At 64.9% G+C, this 23,615-nt stretch overlaps 1 protein-coding gene across 3 annotated transcripts in view; it reads left to right on the top strand.

Moving 5' to 3' along the window:
- FBRSL1 (fibrosin like 1) overlaps nucleotides 1-23,615 on the top strand; it is a 51,656-nt gene that overhangs the window by 5,853 nt on the left and 22,188 nt on the right. For 2 of the 3 annotated variants that reach the window (XM_090257448.1, XM_090257447.1), the window contains exons 2-4: nucleotides 5,111-5,308; nucleotides 17,578-17,682; nucleotides 19,279-19,314. In XM_090257448.1, the coding sequence (XP_090113574.1) occupies nucleotides 5,111-5,308; nucleotides 17,578-17,682; nucleotides 19,279-19,314 (339 nt within the window). Of the gene's footprint in view, nucleotides 1-5,110; nucleotides 5,309-6,119; nucleotides 7,376-17,577; nucleotides 17,683-19,278; nucleotides 19,315-23,615 lie in introns of those variants that run through there. The other variant, XM_090257445.1, reaches the window with a different exon arrangement.

The raw sequence follows: 23,615 nt of genomic DNA, 5'->3' as shown, positions 1-23,615 counted from the left end.
TCTCCCCAGGCCTCTTCCATCTGGGCTCGGTATGAAGGTGCTCGTGGGGAGGGCCGATTCCGAGCCCTGGAACGCCGCCCCCTCCCTTCCTGGGAGTTGTCCGTGCATGTGGTGTGTGCGTGCCGGGGGTGTACCTACGTGTGGGGGGTGTGCACAGGGTGTGCGTATGTGTGTGCCTGTGCCAGTGGGGGGGGTTGTGGGTGTGAGGGGCGTGCGTGTGTGTATGTGGGATGGGAACCCCTGGCAGAAAGCTGAGGCTGGCCCGGCAGCCCCGGGACCTGGCCAGACCCGGGTCGGAGGTGTCTCACTGGCCTTGACTCTGCTTCCTCCTTAGTGTTTTGGGCGGGGGCTGCCGCCTGGGCCCTGGACAGATGGTGGGCGCAGAGCTGCACACTGACCCAGCTGCAGCCCCTGTGGGCCCCAGACAAGGGAGGGTCCTCTGGTGTTGCAGGCAGTGGTGTCTGGGTGGGGCCCCACAGCCAGGAGGGAGCAGGCGGTGGGGCAGCCTGGCCTGTGCTGATGTCCTGGGTCATGGGATTAGGAACGAGAGCTGTCAGGGTCAGGGCAGATGTGTGGTGTCTCTGCACAGGTGAGGCGTCAATTGACCTGTCCTTCCAGCAGCCCCTGCAGCGGGAGCTGTGCTGTTCCCATTGTATAGACAAGGAAACTGAGGCACAGGGGTTCAGTCCCTTCCCCAGTCAACACAGCTGGCAAGTGGCAAAGCAGGATGGGAACCAGGCACGGGGTGTGGTCTGTGTTATGCCTCAGGGGGACTGGGCTTGGAGGCCGTGGGTGCCCAGAGAGGGGCAGGGTCCACCCGTCTGACCCCGCCTGTCCAGCCTTGGGCCGTGCGTGGCCATCCTGGCCTTCCTGTCCTTGCAGGTGACCTCCTGGTTGCACCCTGACTTGAGACTTGGTCCCATGGGTGCTGAGAGGCCAGTACAGCCAGTGAGGCCCAGGTGACGCTGGTCAGGCGTCTTCTCCCGCTCCTTTCCACCCCGTCCGGCAGTCCTGGGCCTGCTCCAGGACGAGGTTTCTGCACGGCGTGGGAACTGCGCGGTGGCCCTTCCCTGCGCTGGTTCTGTGGCTTCTTTCTCTTTGTCCCCCACCCAGGACAGCCTCCCTGGGCAGCTCCCCTGGCAAGCAGGGCAGGCCCGTTGCGCATGATGGCTGAGCAGCAGCCATGCAGGTCCCCAGTCGGATGTAGGGGAGCAGGGGACATGCGGTCTGGATGGAGAGGGGCGGAGCTGTGGGGCCAGAGTTGGGGGGAGATGCTGGGAGGGGCCGTCAGGACAGCAGTGGAAATGTTGCATCCCAGTCAAGTGTGGGTCAGAGCGTCATAGCCAGGGGGTCACTGAAGAGGAGTGGGGTGAGCCCACAGGAGACTGACCGGTGGGAACGAGCGTGCAGGAGGCGGGATCCAGAAGCTTCCAGCGCGCTGCTGCGGTGTCAGGGAGGCCTTCTCAGGGGTGGCCCTCCAGGGCGCTGTGCCGGCTGGGGAACAAGGGACCTCTTGGCAGGACAGCTTCCCTGGGGGTCAGCACACAGGCCTGTGGGCGGGGAGGAGGCGGGAGTGCGACCAGGGGCCGCTCAGCAGTGCAGTGGGAGCGGCCCCTGCCCAGGTCCCCACGCCAGGGCGGCAGTGTCAGCACCAGGTGGCAGAGGCCTTCCTGGTCTTGGGCTTGGAGTTGGGCCAGGCAGAGGGAACCCCCACCCCATCTTGGCTTCCAGTGTGTGAGGTGGCGGAGGACTCCCGATCTTAGCGCTCTCAGTTCCACGTCCTGGGAACCTCCTCAGTCCCTGGCAAGCAGGGACACGTTGGGGGTGAGGCCGCGCCCTCCTGGGGAGAGAGCCACGCGGAGGGAGTCCTTGAGGGTGCTCTGTGCACCCGGGGGCAGATCTCAGGAGGTGGGGCTGCAATCGGTGGCGAAGTTTGAGCCCAGACTTGCAGGTTAGGGGGAGTGAGCCACAGGGATGCCAGTGTGGAGGTGACGGTGGTCGCACTGTCCCCTCCATCTGCACAGGGCCCACACCTGTCACCCCCCATCTCCCACAGCCTAGGACTGCGGCTTTCCCTACCTGGCTTCTGCCACTTGCTATAACTCTTACCGCAGGGACTCACCTGCCACTGTGGCCTTTGGCCTCTGGCCCAGGGAAGCAAAGTGTCTGGCTGTGACCAGACACAATGGGACTGATTGATGTTCCACGTGTTCTGATAGTCTAGTTTTTAGTTTGCAAAAAGTGTGATACATTTGATCGATTTGTGGTTGGCAGAAGGTCATCTGGGCCACAGTGGGACCGGATGTTTCTGGAGAGGTGACCTGGAGCTGCCCTGAGGCCCTTGCAGGGCTGTAGGGGGAGTGTCTGGCTTGTTCCTATTTCTCCAGTGCTTGTTAGAAAGACCCCAGGCCAACCAGGTGCCTGAGGGGCAGGCTGTCCTTGGGCTGGAATTCAGGTTGCAGGTCACATGTCCCTCCCTTGGGCAGTTTGCTCACCTCCTGATAGGCAGGCAGGGGCAGCCCCACTCTCAATCCAGGGCTCTGGCCGGAGGTTGCCTTGGGCTAGAGATAGGTTCTGTTATTCTACCTGCAATTTTAGGCTCCAGAAGCAGGGGGTTCCTGTTCTTCCCTCAGAGCGAGTGGCTCCCTGTAAAAGGAGGGCTGACCCCACAAGGACTTGGGGACGTGTGTGTCGGGGGTCAGGTCTGGACAGAGGTCTCTGGGGAAGATGACTGTTGTCACTGGAAGCTCTGGTGGGGCCTCCCAGCTCACCCGCAGAGGGAGCCTGGAGCTCCTCCCGCCCCAGCGGCTCTGCAGGGGCCGCTTCCCTCTCGTCCCTGTGTCCCCGCGGGTGCCGCTCTCACGTACATTTGCTTGTTTTGAGATCTCACTTGCTGGGCCTGGAATGGAGCTGGTGTATAGCCAGGTGAGCAGGTGCAGGGGAGCGTGGCCCCCTCAGGCAGAGACGAGCTGGGCCCCATGTGCAGGCGACCTGTGGGTGTGCCAGGTCTGGGGCCCAGAGCGTGGGGAAGGTGTGCCCGCATGCGAGAGGCTGGGTGCCCCCTGCTGCTCTGGCAGGAGCTTGGGGCAGAGCCACAGGGCATGGGCCACACTGGTCCTCTTCTGGAACCTGAATTCCAGGCTGGGGAGGCAGCTTCCATGCAGGAGCGTTTCCAGCTGATGGAGCAGGGCAAGTGCCCACCTGTGCCCTCTCGCTGGGATGAGCCTCAGGATCCCCCAGTCTGGCTGGCCCTGCCTCTCCTCTTGTTCCCTGTTACCCCTCAGTAGGCAAGAGGGAGGGAGCAGGGATGCAGGATGAGCCCCCCACGCTGGAGGTGTACCCACCAGTTCTTGATGTGGGTCACAGGTCAAGGGGTGCTCCAAGCTCCCTTTGCGAGAGGTTGTAGAGGTGTCCTAGGCCTGTTGTGAGCCTCAGGTCTATGTGACCATGGGTTTGTGCCCCTCCTTGGACTGTTGGGAACATCCTCGGAGTGCAGAGTGTCGCACCGAGAGGGGCAGCGTCTGCTGGGCTCCACGTGCAGCGGCCTGGGGTTGTCAGTCACTTGCAACTGTGCGTGGCTGCTTCTAGCCCAGGCTGGGTCACACGGTGGCGGCATTCAGGGGGCTCCTGTGCCTGGAAGACTAGCTCTAGTCTGGCTGGCCTTGTGGGTGCCCCTTGGTAGTTCCGGGGCCTGTGGACCCCTCTGAAAGCAGAAGGAGGGGCAGGGGGGACGTGTTGAGGCAGCTGCTGGAGCTGGGTCGAGGACCTCAGCCGGCAAGCACAGCACATTTCTGTCCCCATCTCCAAGCCGGGGACCACAACAGCCAGGGGGGCCACGGCCTCTGAGACCCCAGCCAGGTGCCCACCTGAGGGCGGAAGCCAGCTTTGGGGGAGGCTGCGGCTGCCAGATCCCCTCAGGTCCTCAGGGAATGCTTCTTATGGCGGTGTGAGGGTGACACCCGGGGACACTTCCTGGGAGAATGATAACCAAGGGCACTTCTTGTGAGGGTGACACCCGGGGACACTTCCTGTGAGGGGGACACTTCCTGTTGGGGTGACACCCGGGGACACTTGCTGTGAGGTGGGGGGTGTCACCTGAGATGTGATGCAGCAGCTCAGCTTCGGGTGGACGTGCCAGCCCCGTCACTCTGGCCTTCCTCCCTCTTCTGCAGCCCAGGAGCTGGTGCATGCCGCGCCACCACCCCCCCCATCACGCCCCATGGACCAAAGCAAGAGACTGGTGGGTGCCATTACACCAGCGCACCACCAGTGGACACCAGGCTCTGCTGGACTCTGGGCACATTGCAGGGGGTGCAGGTGGGGTGGGTCAGGGCGACCTCTGCACAAGAGGGGCCGCGCACAGCGGTGTGTGGCAGTCTGTGCTGCGTTGTCGGCAGTAAACACGTGCTATGGGCCAGGCCCTCTCCGGGTGCGGCTCTGAGCGAGACAGGCAAGCACAGGTTCCAGTCCCGGGGAAGGGGTCTGGGGTCCCTGCAGATGTGCACACCTGGCTGAGACAGGGACCACTGTCCCAGGGTAGGCCTCCATAGTGGCAGGATGCTAGGCTGCGTGGAATCCGGTGGATAAACCCACTCAGGTGGCTCAGGGCCAGGGGACAGGCATCTGGAGCTGGAGCGTTCCTGCCTGTGGTCAGCTCTGCAGTGACGGCTCTCCTCCCGGGAATCCAAGGGGCACCCCTGGGAAGGGCCATGCCGCACCAAGGACTGAACTGAGGTCAGTCTCGGCACCTGCTTCCTGCTGAGCGTGGGCGGGGCTCCATGCTGGGCCGAGGGTCCGGGCCTCCCATCTGTTGCCTGCCGGGGGCCTGTGGGGAGATCACTCGCCTCTCCCCCGACCCAGGTCTATCCAGCATCACTCTCCAAGCCTGTCCTGACCCATTTGTTTGTCCATCTCCCCTCCCATGTGGCCCTCTCAGCACAGGGCGGGGGACTCCTGCCTGTGTGTGATCTGGGCCTGGCAGCCCCCTTGGGCTCAATCCCTCTAGGTAGGTGCTGCCGCAGGCCCAGGACTGGAGGCGTGTCCCTGGTGGGGTAGTGTGTGGAACCATGTACGCTGTTCACTGACCAGCTCTGTCCTGCCTCCTGCACAGAAGGACATGGCCCTGAAGCCACATGAGCGGAAGGAGAAATGGGAGCGCCGCCTTGTCAAGAAGCCCAGAGAGGCCGAAACCTGCCCATCTGCAGAGCCGAGTGAGAACGGCCAGGCCCTGGAGGTGGGCAGCCCTGAGCAGGACGTAGAGCCCCCCTGTGAGCAGGGAAGGAAGGTCCCGCTGCAGCCCACCAAGCAGGTGAGTGCTGGGCCCCGCCCCTCAGCACCGTGGGCTCTGGGACCCCTTCCCTGGCGCCCTGGGGCACACAACACCTGGACACTGCCCGTGGCGCCCGGGCCTGCCTGGTGACGCATTCCGTCGTCGTCGGGCCAGGGCTGTGGGTGTGGGGCACATGTGGACGGGGGCTGGGTGGCGCCCACTGTGAGCCCGGGTCCTGGCAGGAGCCCCGCCTGGGGGGTCACAGCCAGAGCGAGGCTGACGCAGTCTGGGAACCCAGGAGTGGGGTGGGGTGTGCTCAGTGGGGCCCAAGGGAGCACCGCTGATAGGCTGGCCCCGTCTCCCTGTCGCGTCCGTCAGGCTCCGCCAACCACAGGGTGTCCAGTGTGTCTGTGCTGCGCAGGGAGCACGCTGGCTGCCGGCGCTCTGGCTGCTAAACTGACGTGAAGTGCAGTGTGGGGGCGAGGGTCTTAGGGTTGGAGGTCTGGGTACAAGGAGCAGCGTCACCCCGCCTGGGGCTTACAGCTGGTGGGAGGGGCCGTCCTCGCGGTCACCTAGGGCCCGGTGGTCCAGCCAGGGCCTTCCCCCAGAGCGGAGCACAGGGCTCGGTCTCAAGTGTGGCTCCGCATGGTGGCCGCTCTCCCCTCCGGGACTCGCTGGTGTGCGCCTTCTCTCAGGGAGGGTCCCTCTCGGTGTCTACACTCCCCTTCAGCTCGCCTGGGGGCTGGGCTGCTGGTGCGGGGCAGCATGTCTGGGCCGGGCTGGACGGGGGGGGGGGGGGGGGCTGCAGGCACACTGGCCCAGGTGGACACGTGCTCTTTCTTCCATGCAGGTGTGCTCCCCAGAAGGGGGGCCGCTCCCAGCCCATCCCTGGGACCAGACCGGCCCGGCCCAGCGCCCGCAGCAGCTCCAGCCCAGCCAGCCCCAGGGGTCACTCCCAGCCCCCTGTCAGCGCTGCCAGCCCAGCCGGGCTGTCCCGGACCCCGGGCAGCCCTGCCAGCCCCAGCAGCCACTCCCGGGTCAGCGCAGCGTGCCCCAGCGGTCACTTCTGGGCCCAGGTCAGCCCTGCCGGCCCCGGCGGTCACTTCTGGGGCCAGGTCAGCCTTGTCAGCCCCAGCGGCTGCCTCCAGCCCCAGATCAGCACAGCCGGCCCCAGCGGTCGCTCCTGGCTCAGCCCTGCAGGCCACGGTGGGCACCCCTAGGCCCCAGGCAGCACTGCCGTCCGCTGCAGTCCCTCCCAGCCGCCTGCCACCTCTGCCGTCCCCTGCCATGCCACCCCGCTCCCTGCCACCTCTGCCGTCCCCTGCAGTCCCCGCTGGCCCTCTGGCACCACTGTGGGCCCACGTGGTCCTGCGTGGCCCCATGTCTGCACAGCCAGCCCAGCAGGGCCTCCTTCAGACAGCGGTGTGGGCCCCGGCGGTCCCTGCTGGCCCACTGCCCACGCTGCCAACCCCCCCAATCGCTCCTCACGCTGCGTCCCCGCCACGGGCTCAGCAGCTCCCTCTCAGGCCAGTGCTGCTGCCCCCAGCAGGCGCTCCTGGCCCCGTGCCAGCCCCGAAGGTCCCTCCTGGGTCAACCCAGTCACCCCCAGCGGTCACTGCTGGGCCTCCGTCAGCCCCAGCAATTAGTTGAGGCCCCAGAGAAGTGTGGCCCCCCTAAACCGGCACTGCGGAGCTCCACACAGCCACGCCCACAGAAGCAGCCGCTCCTGGGCCCAGAACAGAACTGCCGGCGGAAGCGGCCACTCTTGCACCCCAAACAGCCCTGCCGGCCCCCACAGTCACTTCTGGGCCCGAGCCCGCCCCGCAAGCCCCAGCCGTTGCTCCCCATCCCCAAGCGCCCGTCGCTTCTGGGACAGCCAGCTGCACCCCGCCGGCCGCTCCTGGGGCCCCTGGGTCAGCCTCGGCGGCGGTCCCTCCTGGACATGGTTCAGGGCCCTCAGCCCCAGCTCTCGCCCCCGGGCCTGGGCCGTCCCTGTTGGCCCCTGAGGTCACGACGGACTCGATCCTCTACCCGCTCGGTGGCCCGCCAGGCCCCCTATGTGAGCCCAGGAGCCTGATGCCTGTTGTCCAGACCCCCCAACCTGTGGCTGCCTCACCCTGTGGCCTGAGCTGTGTGTCCGGACTGGTTGGAGGTCTTCCGTCAGGCCAGGCTGTGTGCGCTTGGAAACCGAGGCTCAGCAGAGACAGGGGTCCCGCCTGGGCTGCCACCAGCCAAGGCCTGCCTGCGCCCGGAAGAGAGGAGAAGACACACTCCCCCCATCCCCTGGTGTCTCCCGCCTCCCGCCACGCCTGCTCTGCTCCCCGGTGCCACTGCCCTGACGCGCACTCCCAGGGAGAGGGGCCACTGGGGGTCCCTCTGTCTCGGCGCCTCTGAAGTGCCACATGTCTTTGTACGTTGGTGTCTGCACGCCAGTCCCAGGTGTGCAAGTGGATGCGTGCGTGGGTGTGATGCAAATACGCATGTGTGTGTGCGTGTGCACGTGCGCGTGTTGTGTGTGACCTGAGTGTGAGCTGTGGACTGCCTCCTTGGGCACCTCTCCCTCTGGTCAGTGTGCATTCCTTGCCCCAAGGCAGAACCGAACTGGGGCCCAGCAGGAGCCGGGCCTCAGGGTCCTGTCAGCTGTCCCTCCGTCTCCAGAGGCTGGTGGCTGTGGGGAGGGGTGCTCAGGACTCACGTGGTTGGGTAGAAGCTCCTGCTGGCAAGGAGGGTCTTGCAGGACTCCCCCTACACCCCATTGCCAAGCCCTGGAGACCACAGGGCCTGGGGCCGGCTTGGAGCACCCGCGGCCTCTGCGGCCTCCCGGCTGTGGCCCCCAGGACGGACCCTGTTGGGACAGACCTCACACTACAGGGCTTCCCCGCCCATCCCCTGCCCCACATGCCTGGCCTGCGCTCCTGGAACTCAGATTCTAAGGGCCCTGGGAGGGGGCGCAGCAATTTCTGGAGATTAGCTTTGCCATCTGAGCTGCCCTGGCCAGGCTCCCGTTCAGTGCTCTGTGCACCAGTGTCTCCTGGCAGCGCCCGTCCCTTCCGGCGCTGCCCCTGCCCCGGGGGTGCCCATCTCCACCTGCTTACAAGCACCCCGGCCCTGTGGTGGTCTTGACCAGCTGGGTGTGGGGTCTGCCCTGCAGCCTGATACCGTGGTCCTCACCCAGGATCTCCCAGAAATGGGGGGCTTATTTTTCTGATTAAAGTAAATAAAAAGTGCCGTGCCATTATTTTTATAACAGCATCAGCGTTTGTCATTGAGCACGTGAGTCGGCCGCACATGAAGCGTGTATTCTGACCAGTGTGTTCTGTGCGCCTGGGTTTGCCTCGTTCGTTACGTCCCACTGGGCTGTGTGGGGTCAGCTCGCCATCGTCGCCGTCAGGAACAGGCTTCTGTCCTGTCCCGCGCCTGCCCCTGTGCTGGAAGGGGCTTCAGGCTGTGTGTGTGTGTCCATCTGTGTGTCCTGCCCTGACCCCGCCTGGCCCGTGGCAGTGTGAGTGTCCCTGCACCGGGTCCCAGTGCAGCCAGTGTCTGGGCGCCACCCAAGGACAGGCCAGGATGGGTGTGGACATTGCAGCCCTGCCTTTTTAAAAAAGATTCTGTTTATTTTCAGAGAGAGGGTCAGGGAGGGAGAAAGAAAGAGGAACATCAACTGGCTCCCTCATGTGCCCCCGGCCAGCTGTGCACCCCGACTGGCAGTTGGGCTGGGACCTTTCAGTTTACGGGGTGACACCCAGCCAGGGCGGCCCTGCCTTTCTCAGCCTTTCTGCCCTGAGAGTGTTGGCCAAGGCACGTGAGTGCCACTCAGTAGGGAGAAGGTGGGGAGGGCAGAGCCGTGGGGACCCCACAGCCAGGACCTGGGCCGCTTGCTGGTTCCGCCTGGGGTGGGTGGGCCCCGGGCCTCTGCCGTTCCCTTCGTGGCCCTGGCTGAGGGTGAGGCTGCCCCCTGTGGCCACAGCTGCTTTGGCCTCAAGGTGCTGGGGCCCTGAGGGCATGACCGCTGGGGAGGCGCCCACTGGCTGGGGAAGGGGGTACTGAGCTGTGAGTGCCAGGCCCTGGGGGCGCCATGTTGTTCAGTTGCTGGGAAGATAATGCAGGTTCCAGATCTAGAGCTGGGGTTTTCTGTGGACTTGGCAGTTAGGAAGTGCCGGAGGCTGAGTGACTGTTTGGACCCTGGCAGCTGATCTGGCCCCACGGCGAGGGAGGCGTGATACGGCCTGCTGCCCCAGGGAGCCCTCCGATGGAGACCGGAGCCTGGGCACTGTGTCTGTGGGTGTCGCTTGGTGCGCTGCCTAGGTCCCTCCCTCCACCGCCCCATCTGCACATGGGGAGCAGACAAGAGCCCCCGGTGCAGGAGTGCCTGGTCCCTGCTCAGCCATGACGAGCAAGGATGGTGGTGATGGCTGTGGGGGCTTTCAGGGTGGGGGGTTGTCCTATCGGACCTGGGATGGTGACACTGAAAGTTTACAAGCAGGTGCTCCCTGAAGACCCCCTGGGGTGCACAAGCGTGGGTGACTCCTGATGGGTTGATGGCTCCTGGGCCTCAAGGTGGGCACCACAGTGGCAGCACCCACTCCCGGCTGGTGGGATTCCGAGGAGGGGCTTGTCTGCCTCTTGTGAGCACGGGGGTGCTCCTGGGGGACCCGGCTGCAGGGGAAGGGCCGTCACCCCTGACGGCTCCTGCCCCTTCATTTGGCAAACACCTGGGCAAGGCGAGCCCCCGACGGCCCGCCACTTGCTGAGGAGTTTTTCGTGAGCGCCTGGTCTCCAGGCGCTGTTCCTGGCCCCGAGCACATGTCCCAAGCAAGGCAGGCACCCCTGGCCAGTGAGGCCTCTATCTAACCAGACAGAACATGGTTCAGTCCCTCCACGTGAAAGAGCAGGGGGGGTGCCGCTGCTGGGCTGGGACCAGCCAGGTTCCCTGCCTGGGCGGAGGCTGCAGTGACCCACAGGCACCCTGGCAGGTCACTGAGGCTGGGCGGGTGTAAGGAAGACTGTCCCGGTGGCCACCGCCCTTGCCTGGGGGAATTGGCAAGAAGTGTGTCCCAGGGCCCTGGGTTCCGACCTTCAGGCAGTGCTGAGGGGAGATACTCCAGGGGTCGCACTTAGAACTGAAGAGAAGAGAGAAATTCACCTTAACGCTAATATTTTAATTCCTTAGATTCAGAATAGTATCACCAAACATGTAACCTGTGGGAACTTATCAGTGAGCCGTTCTGCTTGTTTTGTATCAAGTCTTGGAGAGGCGCCTGTGTGTTACAGCCCTTCCGGCTCTGAGGGATCTGCGTCTGTTAGCGACCCAGACTTGGGATTGGAGGCCCACCTGCGCCACCCTCCCCCCACCCCGGGCTCTGCGTCTGTGGCAGTGAACTTAACCTGGCACTCACCACCCCCAGCAGGCGGGTCTTGTGATGCTCGTTCCCCAGGCAAGGATCCTGAAGCAGCTCAGTAACTCACTCCCCCAGGACACACAGGAGAGGCTGAGCCAGGCCTCAGACCCAGGTGGCTCATTCCAGAATCTGCCTTTGGCCTTGATCCTTTCCTGGGAGCAGCAGCCATGGCAGCTACTGGCCTCCCAGCCTCCCGTCTCTTGCCTGTGTGCTCATCTTCTGCCCTGAGTCTCCTCTAAGGAGCCCGTTTGCTCTGGAAGGTTCCCTCCACCCGCAGTCCTGAGTCCTGGATGTCTCACGAGGCCCTCGTGGCCTGCCTTTGCATCTCTCTGGCTGACTTGCCCTTCGCCCACCTCCAGGCTGGGCCCTCTCCTGGCCTCTGGGTGGTGATGGGCCCTTTCCTCACCTGCACCCCACCAGCCCTAGAACCCTGAGCCCCTGCCCCGTGTGGCCTGGACAAGGAGCGCAGAGTGGACCCTGGGCGTGTGGGGCACCAGCCCCACCTAGCGAACAGGACAGGTGACAGCAGGCCATCCTGGGAAAGGAGTGAGGCCCCTTCAGGTCAGGGGTCAGGGAAGCCTTGCCTGGGAGGCCACATGTGAGTGAGGCCTGAGTTACTGGAGGCCACCTGACCAGTGTCCCTGGGGAGGGGCATGTGCCTGGTGCATGTGAGGGCATGGAGTGCGACCCTGGGGCCGGTCACTGTGGATGTCCCTGCAGGGGACCACTGAGGGGTTTAAGCAGTACAGTGACTTGAACTGATGGATCGATTTAAAAGCTTACACTGGATGAGTGCTTATCTGGGATGGCTGGGCGCTGTCCTGGAGGGAGGTGCTGGTGGCTTGAGTTAGGTCCTTGGTCCTTTGGTCAGATGGGCACAGCTGTAGAGCAGGCTGAGTGGCCCGGCCAAAACGTGACAGAGGGGACAGAATGTGGAAGACCTGCTCTGGCTCTGGTGGCACACAGCCCTGGGGTCCCCTCGTTTGCAACTCTGGGGGAGGACACACTGCCCCCTGGGCCCCAGAGCCTGCTGGCCTCATCTCTGCTCACCCGTCTGTCCATCTGTCCACCTGTTTGAATCCCAGTAGAAACTGGAGTAATGGCGGGGTGGCCAGCCTCAGAGGGCAGCAGCGTGCTCCCTGACATGGTGCTGGCCGTGGGGACAGTCAACCGTCCCAGCACACAGCCCGAGCCCTACTCACTGTGCTGCACCCTGTGCCGAGGGCGTGAGGACGGCGCTGCCCAGCCGGCACTCAGCCGGAGGCAGGACACAGACGAGCTGCACTTGGGGCCCCGGGAGCCCGAAGGGTCCCTCTGTCCAGCCTGGTGGACGCAGGAGCGGAGGGCGCCTGGGAACACCTTCAGGAAGAATCTGGGCACCCGTGTGATCCGGGTGATGCTGGCGTCCCAGGAAGGGTGAGGGCCACTTGGTCTCCTTCCCTGGAGCCCCCCGACCCCACCCTGTGGACCCCCCACACAGCCTCCCTTGGCTGCTATGCATGCTCACCAGCAGGGGGCTGCAGGTGGGGGGAGCCCTGGCCTCGCATACAAGCTCCCTCTGCCTGCTCCGCTGCCCACGGGTGCACTGTCTGCAGGAGGCCCGACTAGGCTCCCCAGGGCACAGTGTGGACGCTGGGGCTTGGAGGGCGGGGCTGCTTCATCAGAACAAGTGAGGTGTGCGACTGTCCCCTGCTGTCACTTGCTGTGGTCAGGCAAGGTGGGATGGGCATGCAGGCCTCGTCAGGTCGGGAGGCCCTACGGAATCCAGGGAACTGGGTGCCTGTTGCCAGAGGAAAGAGCAAGTGGTTGGGCCTCCAGGGGCAGTGAGGCCTGGGGTCTCACAGGGGCTTCTTGGGCAGAATGGCTGGGGTGGGGGTGCTTACAGCTTCAGGAGTGAGGTGGGGGCAGGGGGGCCCCAGAGAGTGATCGTGAGCCGGGGGGTCCCCTCGCATGGCTGGCTTTGGGTAGACAGACTGTCCCCCTGCCTTAGCTGAGCAGCTGCTCTGGGTTGGTGGCAGGCTCCAGCCCACGGAACCCCCAAGCACTGGATCGGCCAGAGAGAGCGAGGACCACAGGCAAAATGGGCACTGAGCGGGGACCCCCCTGTAGGGCAGGGGGGATCTCAGTGGGAGCTCACCTCCCAGGCTGGCGGGTGGGCGGCTCCTTAGGGTCTCCTGCTTCACCTGTCCTGGAAGCCAGGCCACCCACCACCATCCCACTGAGTAGGGCCTCTGGATCTTGGGGTGTCTACTAGAGCCTGCCAGGAGGCTTGGGAAAGTCTGTGACCCAGACACAGGAAGCCTGACCCTTGGGGAGGCCCAGGGTCCTTAAAGCTTCCCAGGAGGCATGGTTTGCCCCTGGAGGGTGTTCCCTGTGAGGAGCAGTCATGAAGGCTAGAGTGGCCTGGGTTGTGCATGCACACGTGTTTGGGCATGTGGCGTGTGGGCACAGGATGGGGCCCCTGGGCCGCGGGGAGCCTGTCTCAACTACTGCAGGGCTGTTGTGAAGTGGACCCTGGGGCTCCTGCCGGATGGTGCCCAGCTCGCCGGGGCTGGGAAGCTGCCTGGTGGTTAGCTGGCACCTGACCTCTGCGCCACCAGCGGGGGCCAGACTCTGAGGGAGTCTGTGGGTGGCCTCAGCTGAGGTCTCCCCCTCAGGACTCCCAGGCCACCCCTCCCAGTCCTCATGCTGGAGGCCTGTGGCCCAGCCCTGTGGTCAGAGAGCACACTGTGCCAGTGTGTGTGCGCTCGGGGAGGGTGAGTGCTGGCTCTCCAGAGGGTGAGTGCTGGGGGAGGGTGAGTGCTGGCTCATGGGAGGTTAAGTGCGCATTTCCGGAGTGTGAGTGCGCACCCTGGAAGTGTGAGTGTGTGATCGCCGGGGAGGGTGATGCTGCGTGCTCCTGGGTGAGTGCGCTCCCTGGAGGGTGAGTGCGCGCCCAGGAGGGTGAGTGCTGCCGCTTGCTGGAGGGTGAGAGCGCACTCCCCAGAGTGTGTGAGTGTGCACTCCCCGGAGTGTGAGAGTCTGAGTGCGCACTCCCCGGAGTGAGTGTGTGTGAGTGGGCACTCCCGGGAGTGTGAGTGGGCGCTCCCCGGAGTGTGAGTGCGCACTCCCCGGAGTGTGAGTGGGCACTCCCCGGAGTGTGAGTGGGCACTCCCGGGAGTGTGAGTGCGCACTCCCGGGAGTGTGAGTGGGCACTCCCGGGAGTGTGAGTGCGCACTCCCCGGAGTGTGAGTGGGCACTCCCCGGAGTGTGAGTGGGCACTCCCGGGAGTGTGAGTGCGCACTCCCCGGAGTGTGAGTGCGCACTCCCCGGAGTGTGAGTGCGCACTCCCGGGAGTGTGAGTGGGCACTCCCCGGAGTGTGAGTGCGCACTCCCCGGAGTGCACTCCCCGGAGTGTGAGTGCGCACTCCCGGGAGTGTGAGTGGGCACTCCCGGGAGTGTGAGTGGGCACTCCCGGGAGTGTGAGTGCGCACTCCCCGGAGTGTGAGTGGGCACTCCCGGGAGTGTGAGTGGGCACTCCCCGGAGTGTGAGTGCGCACTCCCCGGAGTGCACTCCCCGGAGTGTGAGTGGGCACTCCCGGGAGTGTGAGTGGGCACTCCCCGGAGTGTGAGTGCGCACTCCCCGGAGTGCACTCCCCGGAGTGTGAGTGGGCACTCCCGGGAGTGTGAGTGGGCACTCCCGGGAGTGTGAGTGCGCACTCCCCGGAGTGTGAGTGGGCACTCCCCGGAGTGTGAGTGGGCACTCCCGGGAGTGTGAGTGCGCACTCCCGGGAGTGTGAGTGTGTGAGTGGGCACTCCCCGGAGTGTGAGTGGGCACTCCCCGGAGTGTGAGTGGGCACTCCCGGGAGTGTGAGTGTGTGAGTGCGCACTCCCCGGAGTGTGAGTGGGCACTCCCGGGAGTGTGAGTGCGCACTCCCCGGAGTGTGAGTGGGCACTCCCGGGAGTGTGAGTGCGCACTCCCCGGAGTGTGAGTGGGCACTCCCGGGAGTGTGAGTGCGCACTCCCCGGAGTGTGAGTGGGCACTCCCGGGAGTGTGAGTGCGCACTCCCCGGAGTGTGAGTGGGCACTCCCGGGAGTGTGAGTGCGCACTCCCCGGAGTGTGAGTGGGCACTCCCCGGAATGTGAGTGGGCACTCCCGGGAGTGTGAGTGTGTGAGTGGGCACTCCCCGGAGTGTGAGTGGGCACTCCCCGGAATGTGAGTGGGCACTCCCGGGAGTGTGAGTGTGTGAGTGGGCACTCCCCGGAGTGTGAGTGGGCACTCCCGGGAGTGTGAGTGTGTGAGTGGGCACTCCCCGGAGTGTGAGTGGGCACTCCCGGGAGTGTGAGTGTGTGAGTGGGCACTCCCCGGAATGTGAGTGGGCACTCCCGGGAGTGTGAGTGTGTGAGTGGGCACTCCCCGGAGTGTGAGTGCGCACTCCCCGGAGTGTGAGTGGGCACTCCCGGGAGTGTGAGTGGGCACTCCCCGGAGTGTGAGTGCGCACTCCCCGGAGTGTGAGTGTGTGAGTGGGCACTCCCCGGAGTGTGAGTGTGTGAGTGGGCACTCCCGGGAGTGTGAGTGCGCACTCCCCGGAGTGTGAGTGGGCACTCCCCGGAGTGTGAGTGCGCGCTGGGGAGGGTGAGTGCTGTGCGCTCGCAGGAGGCTGAGAGCACGCCCGGGAGGGTGAGTGCGTGCTCCTGGGAGTGTGAGTGCGTGCTTGCTGGAGGATGCAGGAGGTATGCTGTCCACACCTACCCCGTTTGCACTCACGTGTGCTCCAAGAGCTGCCTAGAGGGAGGGTGCAGGTGACTCCTGGTTTGGCCCTGCCCCAGGCAAGGGTGTATCCTGATGCTCACAGCCTGGGGGACTGGCTGCCCAGGGCACTGCTGGGTCCTGCCCTTCTCAGCCCAGACCCGTACACTGGTCAGTCGCCCAACGGGTCTGATCGCTGAGTGGAACCCCACGTTGCCCATGAGAAAGCACTTGGCAGTGGGGGAGGCAGGCCCCCTATCCCACCCATGTGCTGGGGCCCTACAGGGGGAAGGGCACGGGGGGGGGGGGGGGTCTCCACAGGAGCCTCACTGTTCCTGTCCAAAGCTCAGGACCCCAGGTGACATTTCCTAACCCGGCTGGTCCAATGGCAGTGCTCCAGCCATGCATGTGAATCTAAGGAGGGGTTCTCTCCCCACTTTCTGAGGGCACCTTCTTGTGGCTTACCCCCTGCAGGATCCCATGTTACGTGCTCAGAAATTTGGCCAGCCCGCGCTCACACTGTTGGTGCCTGCAGCCAGCTCATGTGTGTGTTTGCTCCACAGCAAACCCGGGTGCTGGGCAGAGTTAGGGCTTCCCTCTCCAGCGAGCCCCAGCGAGCGCTCTGGCTCCGCTCTTGAGCCCGGAACCCGTCCCTCTTTTCTGCTGGCCCTTCCTCAGTGTCTTCTTCTCTGTAAATGAGTCTTATTCACTGCCCGGCACAGAGCCAGCTCCTGGGCAGTCAGTAAGCATTGGATGGGTGGGTGCACGGGCAGAGGGCCCTGAAGGCCCAGGGCAGTCATGGACTTAAGGTGCCAGATGCCCTGTGTCCCCAGCTCCCCTGGGAGTGGAGGCACGCCTGGCCCCTGGCATACCTGGCAGCAGCGTTTCTGAGCAGCTGGAAGCAGACAGGGCTGCAGGACAGCCAGGCCCACGTGTGAGCCGTTGGGCTCTGGCCTGGAGACAGAACAGGTGCCCCGCGGCCGCAGTGTGCCCGGGACGGGGCTGTCCAGAGGCCTTGCCCTCCGGGGCCCAGGCTGTGGGCTGTGGCTGGGTGCTGTCTGTCTTGTCCTTAACACTCTGCTAGTCACACAGCGCAGGGCCTGTGGCTTTGGGGGGCTGCCACCCCATCAGAGGGGACCCTGGGGAGCTGGGGCTCTGAGGGGTTTCGGGCGGAGCCTGCTGTGGGGTTTTCCTGGAACTTGAGAACTGTGTTCTGGGGCACAGCACTGACCCTCACTTCACCCCCTGCGGTGTCCCCTCTGCCGGTTCTGTGGTGTGTCAGCGGCACGTGGGACAGGAGTCCCTGGGCGCTAGGTGGCGTGCTGGCAGAGGAAGGTCTGGCATCGGCAGCGTGTGTCCAGAGGACACGGGGCAGGGAGCCTTCTGGGCGTGGGGGGGCGGGCAGGGGTGGCAGGAGGTGGTGGGGCCTGGACAGGGGGCCCACATGGTCTCCTTCTGGGCGTGGGGGGGGGCAGGGGTGGCAGGAGGTGGTGGGGCCTGGACAGGGGGCCCACATGGTCTCCTTCTGGGCGTGGGGGGGGGGCGTGAGGGCCGGGCGGTGTGGCGCGCGCTTCCCCGCAGTTTTGTGAGCCTAGATGTGGATTCCAAGTAAAAGGGAGAGTGCAGGCAGGATCCTGGGTCCGCTCCCCTTTCTCACGCCAACCCCCGGGGTTCCGTCTGTGACGTGGGCCCCAGTGTCTAGAGGGGTTTCTATGCAAGGAGCAAAGATCTGCTCTGTGAGGGCTGCAGGTGACGGACTGAGGCGCAGAGGCCCTCGTCCAGCGGGGTCACACAGCTGCTGGTCGTCCACGTCCAGCCCACACCCCTGACGCCAGCCGGCCGTGAGGACAGGTCTGCGGGGAAGCAGTTGCCACAGGCCTGCCCTGGCCTGGTGACCACCAACCACCCTGCTCCATGGAGGAGGCGCGGGGCAGCCCCTGGGAGCCCTGAAGTCATCACAGGGCGGGGAAGGTGCCCTACGCGTTTGCAGATTCCTGTCCTTGAGCCCTCTGTGTGCCTCCTTCCCCTGGGCAGCCCCCTCCCTGCCCTCGCCCTGGGTGAACCCCTCTGGGCGGGGCTGGCAGCCTGACCCTGGCTGTGCCCCCTCCTGCCCGCCTGCAGCGGGCGCGTGCACAGAGGGCTCAGGTCTGCGCTTGCTGAGCCGCCTCTCCTGTCCTCAGATGAAGGCTGCCGTGTCCAGAGGGGGTGACCGCAACAGTGAGGAGGACAGCTTTCTCGAAGCCACCAGCTCCCAGCGGAGCACTTCCCGGGACCAGCTCAGTGACGTGAGTACCCCAGGGGCATAGTCGGAGTCCCTGGGCCGACCTTCCGGAGACGCTGCTTTTTGTAACCAGGGCTCCCCGTTGGGGGGTTTGAGAGGAGGACAAAAGTGTAAGCTTCACAGGGCAGGAGCCGGGGAGGCTGTGCAGGGGCAGGGGATGAGGCCCTCTGTCCTGCTGCGGCGAGTGCAGGCTGGTGGCAGGAGCAGATGGGGCGGCCCACGCTGGGCCTGGAACTGCAGGTAACGTGCAGAAGCCCGCAGGGGGCAGAAGCACCCTAGGGACCAGCTCTGTCAGTTACGCTGTTCTCAGCCTGGATGCTGAGGTTGCCCGAGTCTGGGGACACACCTTCAGTGTCCCGGAAGACAGGTCTCTGAGCTAAGTCCCTGGGGGCGGCCTGGGACCCATTGTTGGGGTCAACTCAGGATTTGGCGGGTGGTAGGGGCACCAGGTGGCCCTCACCACAGGGGACTTCAGGACCCAGAATTGGAGAAAGGGGATGAGGCGGACGCTGCGGCTGGGAGTAGGGGTGGGGCCCCGGAAGAGGCCTTTGTCTGCTGGACCCCCAGCTGCAGGAGAGCCCCGCAGAGACTGAGTTGAATGAGTTGTTCTCATTACCATGTGAATGGGGGCCTGGGGGACTGGCAGAGGCCAGAGGAGGCCTAATGGCCTGGCTTGGTCTTGTTGCCACAAGGCAGGTAAATAGGCGGGCAGTTGCCTGGGGCCGTGGCACCCCAATTCCCACTCCTCTCATTGCTGGCCTGGGAGAACAAGGGGGTTCTGAGCTCAGGCTGGGACTGCTAGGTGCGCACTGTCCAGCGGGGACCACAGGGACTGACAGAGGACCTGGCAAGGTCTGCCTGTGAATGGGAGGGGTCCCACAGCCCCAGCCTCGGCTGGACGCTGCGGTCCCTGTGCAGAAGGGAGCGGCTCCCACCCACCCTCTGGGAGATTCTTTGCATGTTGGACCTCCGTTGGGTACCCCCTCACCAGCCACCACGTTCTGTCTGTCCTCTCCTGCACCCCATCCCTCCAGCCTGTGCCTTGGGGCTCGGCTGTGGTGATGACCAGCACCCGCTGCTTCCTCACATCCTGTCCAAAATGCCCACTTGAGGCAAGGCATGGCCCACCCATCAGGTCAGGCAACCCCGGGACCTCCCAGGGCCTCCTGGCCGCTGTGCAGCCAGACACTCGAAGCCCTGAGGTTACCTGTCCAGCTCCTCCTCCGGGAAGCCCTCCTCGAGCTGCCGAGGCAGGCTGGGGCACGGAGTGGGGTCCTCCAAGGCCCAGAGCCCTGGGCGGGTTGGCCACATGTGGGGGCCATGGCCTGGCTGACGACCTCACCTACCTCTTTGTTGGGCTGAAGGCTGGTCCGGATGCAGGTCCTGTCAGGGGTTCATGATGCTCAGCTGTGTCCCCTCTGTGGCCTCAGTCCTGACCCCCGGCCTGTGGTTCCAGCCGAGGCTGCTGGAGTGGCCTCCGGGTCAGCACATCTGAGCCCAGGGGTGGCGGTACCTGACCGTCCGGGTCCAGGGGTGGCCCTCAGGATGGTGGCCTTCGGGGCTGCTACCTGGTTCCTGACTGTCCTCTTCCTTCCTACAGAGCTCGGCGCAAGCAGTCTCAGGCAGAGGCTACTCCGTAAGTCCTCCCCATCCCCACCTCGCAGGCCCTGTCCCATCCAGAGCCCTCTTCTGAACTCTGCCCCGAGGCCAGACCCTCAGAGTGGCCCTGGCTGGTGGCAGCTGGCCAGGAGAGGGGGTTGCCCAGGGCTGGGGCTGGGGCCACAGTGGGAGGAGGTTCAGAGGGAGTGGGGGTCCTGTCGGTGTCACTTGTACTTGGGGGTCCTAGACATGGAGCAGCCACCCCCCACCCCCTCACTTGGCCTGCCCCAGCTCATCCCCAGGGAGCAGCCCCACCCTCTGCCCCCGGACTTTCCTGCTCTTCCCCTGAAGGTCAGGAGGAAGTTAATGACAGCGTAAACCCCAGAGCTCCAGAAAAGCGGGTTCTGGGGATTTTCTGCCGTGGCTCCCTGCAGGGCGGGGCCCCACCACCTTGTCCGCAGTTGATTTGCTGTGAGTTCCGCAGCCCAGGGCCTGGCAGCAGTGCTCTGATCACTGTGGCTTTTTATAAGGTGTGAACCCTCCCCACCCGGCTGCCCAGGCTTAGGGGGCTGTACAGTCTGGGCGGTAGCCCCATGCTGCCTCCGTGGAAGGACTCCGCCCTCTTCTCCCTCCGGCAGCCTTGGTGCGCTAGTCTGCCCTCAGGCCCGGTGTGGCCCCAGGGGCTGTCCTCACCTGGAGTTGACTGGTGGCTGAGTAGTGCTGGCTGGGACCGTGCCAGCCCCTGGCTCCGGTGGGAATACAGCTGGGACAGTGATTAGGAGAGTGGGGGCAGAATGCCACCAGCCGGGTGGGCGAGGGGCCTGCGTGGGTGTCCAAGGACCTGCGAGGGACTGGGCCCAGGGACGCCCATGGGAGCTTCCCACCACGTATGAGACCCCAGGGCATCTCCCAAATGTTGCTCTGACATTTTCCGGGGGAAGAACCGTAATAACGTGCCAGCTGCTTGCCGCTTAACCCCCAACGGCCGCTGCTTGGAGCGACAGGTGGTGGCAGGGGAGGGACCCCGCCTGCTGCACATGTGCCCGAGGGCTCCTGCCTGGCTCTGCAGGACAAGGGCAGTGGCCTAGACCAGATGCGCCTTGTCCGGGGGACATGGGGTTGCAGGCAGGATCCCAGCACTCTGAGGAGTAGAAGCCAGGAGGAGGCCGTTCTCCCTGCCCCCATGGAAGGTGGGAGGAGCCACTGGCTCAGGTGACCACTGCCCAGCAGAAGGCACACGCCTGGGCTAGTGCCAACGGGGCCCCCACATCGGGACATGCCAGTGCGCCCACTCAGGCCAGGGCCCCCTCGTGTGCGTGTGTGTGTACTCGCCCTGTGTGTTAGGGTGTCTCTTACATGCACGTCTCCGCGTGTCCCTGGCAGGGTCGTGTTTGGCTGCACCTAAATGTTTTGTCTCAGGGCTGCGTGCGTGGGTCTGGGTCGCTCACCCGTGTTCATCAGTGTGTCTAGGTGTAGTGGATGTGCATGCATGTGTGACTGGGTGCATGTTTGCCACACGTGTGTATCTCCATGTGGATGTCTGGGATCCTGTGTGGTGCACCTGTGTGTGTATGGCTGTCACTGCAGGCATGCCACGTGTTTGTGAGGCCCATGGCCACATGGCATCGGGTGTCACTTGCCACCTGTGCATGTCTGCGGTTGGGGCCTCAGGTCTGGCAGGGTGGCCCTGTCCTGACAGCATTCCTGCACTAGGTGACGCTGGACATTTGTCACCTGGTTTACAGATGGTACTTTAAGGGGTCAGTCTGCCCAGACTTATCGCTAGCAAACCCCCAGTTACCGCTCATCCTCAACAGCCTCTTCCCCAGAAGCTCATGCCACCCCCAGCACGCCGTCGGCGCCGTGACATTAGTCAGAAAGGAATTTCCTTAACGTGGCCACTTGCAACCAAGGACACGATGACCCAGCAATGCTCTGGTGACGCAGGTGCAGGGCCTGGGGCTTCCCTTTCACCGAGAAATGGGGATGTTGATGCCACTAAGGCCAGGCTACAGGGACAGAGCCCTGACTCGGGCGTGTGGTGACCTCTGAGCTGGGATGAGCCAGCCAGGCAGGGCTCGCCGGCACCTTAGCTCCCCACATCCTCACAGCCACACTCCTAGGTGGACGTTCCTACCAGTGAGGACCCCACGACCTCTAGACGAGCACACAGAGGCACCACCTGCAGGAGGGGTCCCTGCTCAGGGCTGCGCTCTCTGCTGAGACCTGGGGGAGAGGCGGCCCCACTCAGGTGTCCCTGTGGCCCTGCATGTGCCAGCACCGTGCTCCTCAGACCCCCTGTCTCATCAGGAGGAAGCCTGGCCTTCCCTCCACCCACCCACACCCGTCCTCTCAGGTGCCCAGCTCCCGTTCCCCGGGTTTGGTCTGGCTGTCAGCCGCAATTCAAGGTGTGAAGCAGATCGTTTCTTACTCCCTCCTCCTCCATCCGGCAGTTCCTGAGGGTCTGCACTGCACCTGTCATAGGTGCTGGGAAGGAACCGAATATCTCATGTCCCTGTCCAGGGTGGGGTGGTGGCTTGTGGCCTAAAGATGATGGTGAATAAAGCAAGCTCCCAGCCAACGAGGACCCAGGCTCTGAGCTGAGAGGGGTCCCCCATGGGCCGGGGTCCAGGTGAGGTGGAGCCAGCTGCAGACCCCAGCAGAGCAGGGGTGGGGTTCAGGCAGAGCCGGTGGCTGGGGGCCTCAGCTCCCCTGAGGTGGTTCCCACGTGGGCCGCTTGGGCTTCCTCAGCAGGTGGCCCTGGGGTCCAGGGTCCTGGGGGCGAGAGCCAGAAGGGAGCAGCAGTGGCGTGGCCTGTGCCCTGGTGGTGGGATGAGGGTCCCCTTGCCCCCTAGGGTGTCAAATTCATGGGATCCTGCCTGCCAGGAGGTGTCAGCGCTTTGTGAGCAGGACACAGGCCTGGGAAGCACCCAGGGAACAGGCCAAGGAAGGGTGGACACGTGTGGGGTGGGCCTCTTCACTCCCACTGGGGTGTGGGGAGGTGCCCAGGGTGCCCACACCCACCCCAGGAGCTGCCTGGCAGAGCCACCTGCTGGCTCCTTTGATGTGGCCTCGCTGCAGCCCCAGCCATGTAGGCTCCTCTTCACGAGGCGGGTTTATGACATCGTCGCCCCGCTCCTCGGCCACTTCCGAGTGACCGACTGTAATTTGTACAAAAGCAATAAAAACCCGCCAGCCTCTTCCTGGAGCCCGGAGCTGTGCTCGCTGAACTTCTGAGCACAGGACGCCCTTGAGCCAGCACGGCAGTGAAGCTGCTCCCCGAGCCCCATGTCTTCACCTGTGAGCTGCTGTGTGTGTGTGTGTGTGTGTGTGTCACGTGGGCGCCGCAGGCATGTCTGAGTGGGGCAGGCCCGCGGCCACGGCATTGCCTCTGGGTGGGCGCAGGTGCCCTGTGCCTCCTGTGCACGTGGCTGGGGTGGCAGACCCAGCAAGGGTGGCCCTGTCTTCACCTCCCTGCAGTGACAGCCCAGCCGCTCCTGGCCTCCCTCCTGTCTACCTGTCTGTCCTTCACAAGGCCCACCTCTCGGGCACTGGGGTGCAGTGTGGCTGTCATCTGTCCTGTCCTCCCCTGTGTCCCCTGCCCATTGTCCAGCACCTCCCTGGGTGACTTGAGGTCAGCGAGGGTGAGTCCCAGCGGTCAGCCCCAGCCTCCTCGGAGCTAAACTCCCAGGGACGCAGACCCTGATGTGGAGATTGGGGTAGGGGACCAGGCCACCAGATGCAGAACAGCCGGACCGCCCTCCACTGCTGTCCTAGGCCAGTGGCTGTGGCACTGGGGGGCTTTGGGGGCCTCTGTCCTGAGCTTCCCGAGGCGGATGCTGCTGCGGCTCCCTGGCAGCTGGGCGGGGAATTGCTGTGCCCCCCCAGATAGGGCAGAGGCGGAGCAGACGGCCAACAGGTCACCTGCACGGTGCCTGAGCAGAGCATGGCGAGCCAGGCGGAGCGGGTGCCAGCCGCAGGGCCTGGTGCCCGGGCTTTTCTCCTCCAGCCGTGGGTCTCCTGCAGGCAGTGGGACAGCTGGGGCACCCAGAACCAAGGCGGCTGTAGGTCTGGTTGGGGGCGCCTGGGTGGGCCGGTGCCAGTGGACCCACCTCGTGGCACCTTGTGCCTGTGTGGCTCACTGATAGCTCTGTGAGGAGCTGTGGTCCTGTCCCCGGAGGCTGCACATAGCCGCTCTGTAAGGACACACCCCCAGGCCGCTGGAGGCAGCAGTCGAGGGCCGGAGGGCAGGGTGCGCTGGGGAGGGGCGGGGCCTGGGCTGGGCTGCCGGGAGCTGAGATCCAATTATGTGGAACAGGCGAGCTGCTGGGACTCACC

The sequence above is a fragment of the Furipterus horrens genome, unplaced genomic scaffold (assembly GCF_987537825.1).
Source record: "Furipterus horrens unplaced genomic scaffold, mFurHor1.1.pri manual_scaffold_11, whole genome shotgun sequence".
NCBI classification, from domain to species: Eukaryota; Metazoa; Chordata; class Mammalia; order Chiroptera; family Furipteridae; genus Furipterus; species Furipterus horrens.
This window is presented reverse-complemented; position numbering and strand designations above follow the sequence as displayed.